This window comes from Chamaea fasciata, unplaced genomic scaffold, assembly GCF_029207755.1.
Source record: "Chamaea fasciata isolate MVZ Bird 193981 ecotype frontalis unplaced genomic scaffold, bChaFas1.0.hap1 SCAF_5, whole genome shotgun sequence".
NCBI classification, from domain to species: domain Eukaryota; kingdom Metazoa; phylum Chordata; class Aves; order Passeriformes; family Sylviidae; genus Chamaea; species Chamaea fasciata.
This window is the reverse complement of record NW_027094090.1, coordinates 10,136,215-10,144,202: the sequence shown is the minus strand read 5'-3', so window position 1 is coordinate 10,144,202 and position 7,988 is coordinate 10,136,215. Positions and strand designations below refer to the sequence as shown.

Sequence of the window (7,988 nt, the reverse complement as noted above, 5' to 3'; positions counted from 1 at the left end):
TTACTTATGCAATTATATGTACAGTAGTAAAACTAACACTTGGATATATGTTGTATCAATTTTCCAGAAATTAAATGGTAATCAGTGCCATGTATAACAACACATTTGTACAATATTTCCAGATATAAAACTAAATGCCTACAGAAGAACAAGCACTTTACATAGATGATGATTTTTTGTTCCCCTTCCCTGTCAGCATAAAGAAAAAAGATTGTCTTATAAATAGGCAGGAATCAAGCAACTAAACTATCGGTGATGTTTTCCATATTAAATACAAGATCATATCAATCTCTGTAATTTTTTATTATCCTGAAAGGAATTATACAAAGGATAAAATTTTGTCCAAATCTAGTTAAGGTTTCATTAAATTTCTCAGATCTCTGAAAATTTTTAAATGTATAACTTACTTTTCCCAGTTTTAAGTCTCTCAGCCAGGTGCTAGATTCAACTGTTCTTTTCTTGCTGTAAATGCAGAGTTTCACAGAATAACTAGAACCAACTGAATTTTTAATACTTGTCTGTTTAGAAAAATTTGAGCAGATCTGATTTAAAAATTTATTTTAATGTCCAAAGTCTTCTAGTAGCTAATCAGGATTGCTTTTCCAAACTGTACGAGATGCTGTCTTTAGCATTGTAAATCCACAGTTATTTCTGGGTCAAACTTTAAAGAAATGATCAGTAGTTTGGTAATCAAAATGGGGTTTGAGACATCTGTTAGAGGACCACACATACAGTGAAGGGACCAAGTGCAGAACTAGAGTCTGTAAGCACTGCATAAAAGAAAGTGGTAGTGACTTCTACGAGAACTCTGCTTACTGCAGGCTTGTCAAAGTCCATCAATAAGGAAAAAAATTACTTACTAAAGATATTATTTTTTAATAAAATACTGAAATCTTTGACCTCTTATAAAGGGCAAAGAGAAATATGATCATAAATGCTGTCCTCGACATATGCATATATCTCTCAGTAGGGCTTTTTTTATATATGGAGAGAAATATATGGCTCACAGAAAGAATAAAATGTGTTAAGTAGAACTATAATTTGTTTCTCCTTCTAAGATAATCTGAAGAGCAGCATTAAGGAGGTCATATGATCTATTTCTACAAAACCATTTATCATCCAGTAATGTCTTTGCAAAATTGTTTATCCATTCAAGTATCTTCAGGAGATATGTCACCATACTTGCATATACTGTAAGTCACTCCAACATTTATAAAACAACACTGGTAGACAAAAACACCAAAAACACCCATAAATATTAAAAGAAGCTCAACAAACTTGACTATCAAGTACTTAAAAAATTGTTGATCTTTATATTACACATTAATTACAGGCTGTCCAAAATCTTTAAGTGGGAGTTGTTGACTTTTTCAGGGTTCTCTGTAGGTCATCATAATCTTGTGTATCCACCGGGAATAATATGAGACCCGAACAAAAATCCCAGGACGATTTCGAATGGCACATCCACGGCCAGGAACAATGACACCAATTACAATCTTCAGCCTGTTTTGTTCACAAACCAAAGGACCACCATAATCTCTCTAGGAAAAAAATAAAACGGCGTGAGTGTCACTTCTCAAAATGCTTCAAGACAGAGGTCCCACCTGTCTACTACTGAATGGTTTCTTCTGGGGATGACAGAACGCACCAGGCAATAGTGTTCTTGCCATAGGACATAAACCAACTTCAAATACCTTTTTTTCGTAACCAGAACTTATGAGAAACAGTGAAGAGTTGGCCTCTGACCTTTTGTTCCTTTCTGTGCAAATTAAGCTCTGTGATCCATCTTTACATGTCATTAGACTTCAGACTACCAGGTTTTATTCACCTCTTTCAGCTACCTGGAAGGCTAAAATTTATTTATGTGAATATCAACCAGAGGAGCAGAATGTGAGTTGACAGATAAACATCTTTGTTATGATAGGTTTTGCATGAAACACTACTGGCATAGTCAGGTTAGTATCTCTCTTTCAGTCAACATACTTGCAAGGCCCTAGGATGAGAATCTGTATATATTAATAGGCAGGGGAGATAACAAACATAATAAAAGGTTATATTTTTTTAAGTATTATTTTGAAACATAACTTGTTAAAATGATATTTTTTGTTATTCTGGATGAATGAGACACCTATACACTAGTTTATGCACTCTATGAAAATTTGGAGTATGACCCACCAAGATCAGAGTTAGATACAATCACATAGATCTGGGACTTGAACAGAGATGCTGCAGTTTCTACCTAGGTTAAAGGTAGACTGGACCCAGAAAACTCGCTGCAAAACTAAACAGCAAATGTTCATATCAGATAGTGAGTCATTGTTTCAAAAAATGAAAGCTGACAATTAGCATTTCATTCTTTCTGGATCACCAGAGAAACAACAATGCTTGACCTTTATTTGGTTTGGGATTTTTTCTGACTGACAGCAGACTAGTTCCCATATGAACAATGTACTATGTCAGCGCCATCAGAGCGGCTCATAAAACACTTTCAGGAGTGGAGTTTCACCTGCCAATCTGATTTTGTTCCTCTGCCTGTTCTCTGCTGAGGAAAGTCGCTTCAAAGGAGAACTTAGGGAGCAGGAAACTGCTCAGTGATTAAGACTGATTGCTAATATTAATTCATTCCATTTCTTCTTGCAGGGGAAAACAAAGTGCAGGATCCCCAGCAGACTTCCATGCAGATGTTTCATTTATAAGCCTTGACAAGTCTAAGACCTCATTTACAATTAAATATTTTATTTTGAAGAAAACACTTTGCAACAAAAAATAATCCCATGGAATATTAATAACAAATGGAAGAGGCCTCAGCTTTATGAAGATGACCTCTGTTTCCCATGGTTTAGTAGTACCCTTGGCTAGGGAAAATTTTGCTGCATGTTTAACATTGGTGTTAGGAAATCAACAATTCTATTCCAGATAATAAATACTTAATAACGTTCATGGCTTTCTTCCTTCTAGATATCTGCAGTAAGATTTACAGAAAAAAAGAAGAAAAAAAAAAAGAAAAAGAAGATTTTATCTTCCTGTAATAAATTATTTACAGCTTTTCTCCTCAGATGTCTTTTCTCCATCATCAAAACCAGTGCTAAGCAAAAAAACTGTACCAAACAATCACTGAAATAGTTGTCCTGTCCTCATCAATATATTGCTCAGGCTCAGAAGACTAAAATGCTCCAGCCTTCTGACTCATAAAAACCCAGCACATTTTTGGATCTTTCTCCTTCCTTCATAACTTTATCAACTCTGTTGAATACTGTCAGTTATGTATTTTGCATGCAATACCTCATCTAAATAAGAAGATAAATTTGCTCTAGCTTTTGATTTCTACTCAGTCAAAACACACAGCTATTACTACCACAGAGCCCACCTTTGTCCTTAGTATAGAGAACACAAGTATGTCTCAGTCTAGTGAAGTGTTTTAGCATATGAGTATATATAAGATTCCTGTAAATATTTTAGTGACGTGGTAGCACAGTGAAATTGAAGTAATTTCTGCACTCTGACATAAAATAGAACACTTGTAACATGAATCATTTTCCAATGCAAAAGTTTAGTGCAATAAGAATAATTATAAAAAACCTCCAGTAATTTTTTTTAAAGAAATAGCCAGGGTCCTATAAATGTATTAGGAAATGCAATATTTACCTCACAAGGCCCAGCACCTATGGTTTCAGCCACAGCACAGATTTCAGACTCGTTCACAGTAATCTTCCCTTTGAGATATTGGTTGCATTTCTCATTTCCCAAAATAAACAGGTTTGCTACTTGGAGAAGGCCATCATAATTAACTACTACAATTGAAGATAATGAAAAAAATTGTATTTTAGGGGAAAAAAGTGTTTCAAGATACAGTCTAAAGAAACTTATTAATATAATTTCAGTTACTGTATTTTCTCTCCAAAACTCACATTTTTGTCCATCCCCACTGTTTTTGCTTTTGTATGTTGTATTTTGGATTTCTTATATTTTCTACAAATGGGACTTGCCAGACATTTGTTCAGTTTTCATGGCTGTTCAGTTCTCTGAGAATACCTGGGTAAGTTTTTAGCACTAGAATAGAGGGCTGGGTAACTGGGCTTCCTCTGCAGCTCACCACCAGCTTGCCCAGTCATCAAGGAAATCAGAGAAAGAGCTTGAAAATGTTATCACTCCCATCAGTGGAGAGAGGATTCTTCTCCCTGCCTTAAACACGAGTTAATGTGTAACAGTGCCTGCCATGGCCTAGGGAAGGACATGTGACTTGAAAAATATTGTAGCAGAGTGGAGTTTTTCTCATTCTGTGCTGGCTCAGCTACCCTGAATGACTTTGTGCCTGCAAGGGCAGAGCCACAGCCTTGTGCAATCTCCATTCACCAGTGTGAAGGTCAGGAAGCAGGAGCCCTGTGGAGTTTACTCTTGTTCTACATGTCGAAAGACAAGCCTGGACAAGTTGCAAAGATAAATAAAGGGTCTGGACCTGCCCATTCTCTGCACAAGCCATCAAAAAAAAAAAAAAAAAAAAAAAAAAAAAAAAAAAAAAAAAAAAGCCAAGCTTGCCCTCCACTGACTTATTATCCTGTTTTCTTGAAAAAAAAAATGTATGTAACACTTCTTCCTTTCCTGACCAGGACTCTGCGAGGATTATAATAAGTAGTGCAAAAAATATAGTACAAAGTCCTTGGATGACAGATGTTATGTATTTACTGTATTACATAACTCCACAACATTGCAAATTCCTTATCAGTTGTCTTAAGCTAAGCTTTCCTGTGATGCTGTACTGTGCTCCAGCCTCATGTCCCTGTCCCCCAGACAGCCAGCGCTCCCAGAGGATGGCCATTATGGCCATTCTGGGAACATCAAAGGCAGTCATTTGGGAGAGGGCTGGTACAGATTAACTGCCGCCCACAAAGAAATGGCAGAGTAGTGGCTACAAGGAAGACAGCCTCAGAATTCCAGCCTAGCTTCTGCTCTGCTTCCAGGACAGAGTGAGTATTTTGCTGCTACTTACTCAGGGTCTGTGGCAAAACAACATTTGAGCACAGTAAATATTGGAGTAATTATTGTCAACTGGCAGCTATTAACATTTTATCAACACATAATTAGCCAGATATAGCATTTACTAGACTAAATAAATGTCTGTTCTCCCACATATTTGTATTTTCTTCGCACAGAACTGTGTTTAATAAACATAAGAAAGGTTGCAAAGTCAAGTACTCAAAAGATAGGAAATGCCAGACTTAGAGTTGCCTGTGCATCCCAAATTCACTGTTATTGTCTATGTTAATAAAGTCTTTGATTACATGTTTCTGTATTAGTTTTTCCACAGGGGCCTGCTTTGGATTACAGAAGGAGACTGCTCAAGTAGATGACAAATATTTGTCAAAAAAACCCTGCTAACATTCTGCAGATCAATTTTGTTGGTTTTTTTTGGTTGGTTTTTTTTTTAAACATGTAGATTGGTATTTTTCTCTAATTCACTCCTTCAAATGTTTGAATCCTTTTGCCTGACCCTGAAACAACAACAACAACAACAAAGGAGAGACTAGTGGAAAATATTTCATATTAAATTAACTTGGATAAAAGGCTCAGAAATTTACAAATTAGAAAAGAACAACTCTTATTTTTTAACAAGATGTGTTGGACAACCATGGCATCAGGCAATACCCACAGCCTCACCTATAATGACAAGAGGAAGTAAGTTGTCAACGTATTCATTTAGTTTTTAAAAATAGTTTCTTACATCCAGTGTATCCCCATCCATAAACACTGCAACTGGTCTTCTCTGGAATGGTACATCCAGAAATGGGCAATCGGATTATTTCTACAAAATTTGTCAATATAGCAGGTCTGAAAAGAGGAAAAAAAAATAATACATATAACCTTCTAAAATGTATTTTTAAAATTACATTAAGTCTATTATAGACCACAGCAATTAAAAACTGTGCCAATTCTTTTCCTTTCATTTTCTGTCTTTGAAGAATATGATGGATTCTTCTACCTATTTTTTGTACTACAGCTGCCAACTGTCAAAAAATTCTTGAAATGCTGTCACCACTTTTATACTATTTAACTTGGGTTTTAATCTTAAAAGTAAGTAGTGATGCCATTTCATTTGGATACATAGGTTTGTTAATGTGGAGAAATTTTGAAAGCTTATATATACACAAGGATCTCATCTACAATCTGGTGCTCATTCTATAAATTAAAACCATACACTAGTCCACCACTTTGTGGGTTTTCTTTAAATCTCCCAACAAACCTAAACATGGTTAACAGGAATAATGTAGGTATGATTTCACAGGAGTAACATCTGTTTTCTGAGTAACGTTGATGGACCTGCATTTCTGCGTATACCAAGTAACATTTCTTTCTGTTAGAAGTTTACCCCATGCAGACAGCATCTGTAGTACTGGAGATCATACAGCAGTGAACTTGCAAATCTCATTTAGGAAGAATCTCACCCAGCAGATGAAAGTCTCAGAATTCACAATAACAGATACTAACCTGCTAAGTTTCAGTAAGACCAAATCTGACCCTGGGGGGCCATATACCAACTGGGCGATATTCCGAACTTGTCTACGCTTCTCCTCTCCTTTTCCTTGGATATTATGGACTCCAAGCAGGGCTTTGTAGTCTTTCAAATCTTTGTACCTAAGTGAGGCAAAGTTGGTAATGATTTTTCCGACTGAAAATAAAATAACTAAAAACTTTGCTTAATATGATTATGCTGGAAGATCTTAACTAATGCTCCTTAGCAGAAATGGCTTCATGCTGCCAACTGCTATTCCAAAATCAACATGCTTGGATGTAAGGTTTTGGCTTGACGCCATTACATAATTTTATCTTTAACTGTTGCTAAAATCTATTTTTTTTTTAATAATAGTATCCAAACATTTAAATCCTTGGACGCTATGAACCTTTGAACTTTTTTACATTTACCCAAGTTTTCTATTTTATTTTGTCCAGAAGCATGAGCTTATTCTCATAAAGAGGCAATTGTCTAACCATGACACTTGGAAAATGTATTTATGCTTCCATGTAAAATAGCCAGGGCTATTTAGATTTACAGCAATAATAACAGAAAATACCAAGGTCCCACAGGCCTTTTATATCAGAAAAGCAGTGTTAAAGCCAAACAGGAGGAAAAACTGCTGCATTCAAGCTGAAGAAGAGTTGTGCTGATAAGTTCCAGAAAATAGATGTATTTTCATATTGTAAAGTTACAGACTACTGTACCGAGAAGGGAAACACTGCCTTGCTGTAAGAACCCACTCTTCTTTTATCAAAGTACCACCACAGATATGCTTATTCCTGGGGGAGAAAAGAAAAGAACAAAAGGTTAAAAAAAAAAGCCCCAAACCACTAGGATTAGTTTCTACACAGTCGAAATGTTTAGAGTGTTTTGCTCCCCATGCATGTTTGCTGGTGAAAAGTGGCAGACTGACAACACAAGGAAACTTTTCTCTGTCCCTTTGCTCTACAGTTCCAACACTTACAGTTACATGACTTCTCAGAGCTTTACTCCAATGTGCAAAAACCAGAAAGAAAGATAAATTCAGTTACTCTGTTCATTTAGTGGTTTCAAAGATGAATTTGTAATAAGACACCTAATTTAAAAAAAAATAATAAAAAAATTAAGGCAGATACTCTGTAACAGGAACCGGACTGAAACTTTCAAGCAAGTCCCCAAACTGCCACCAGATGTAAACAACATTTGGTCATTACTCATGTAAGTATTATTCAAAGCATTGACCTCAAGGTGGAGAGTTCCTATTTGATTACAAGCCCTAGGAGATTTGTGTCCCCACATACTTCAGTTGGAAACAATCTGCAGTGTATGACATCCTACATGTGATTATAGAAAAACTGAAGCATAATATATCATGCAAAATTAAAGCAATTAAGCATGACAGTTCTTTTAAAAAAAATTACTGTGGAATGTAGATTAATTAGTTTCCTTCTTTGTGCCTCCAAAATCACATTTATTTTCTGTAGCTCTTTGGAAAGTG

At 35.7% G+C, this 7,988-nt stretch overlaps 1 protein-coding gene across 1 annotated transcript in view; it reads right to left on the bottom strand.

Moving 5' to 3' along the window:
- Positions 1 to 1,369: 1,369 nt before the first annotated feature.
- HGF (hepatocyte growth factor) overlaps positions 1,370 to 7,988 on the bottom strand; it is a 49,817-nt gene continuing 43,198 nt past the window's right edge. Inside the window, exons 15-19 of the mRNA XM_066184510.1 lie at positions 7,216 to 7,290; positions 6,484 to 6,630; positions 5,720 to 5,826; positions 3,646 to 3,791; positions 1,370 to 1,541 (exon numbers count right to left, since the gene is read on the bottom strand). Of these exons, the coding sequence (XP_066040607.1) occupies positions 1,371 to 1,541; positions 3,646 to 3,791; positions 5,720 to 5,826; positions 6,484 to 6,630; positions 7,216 to 7,290 (646 nt within the window). The 3' untranslated portion in view covers position 1,370. The remainder of the gene's footprint in view (positions 1,542 to 3,645; positions 3,792 to 5,719; positions 5,827 to 6,483; positions 6,631 to 7,215; positions 7,291 to 7,988) is intronic.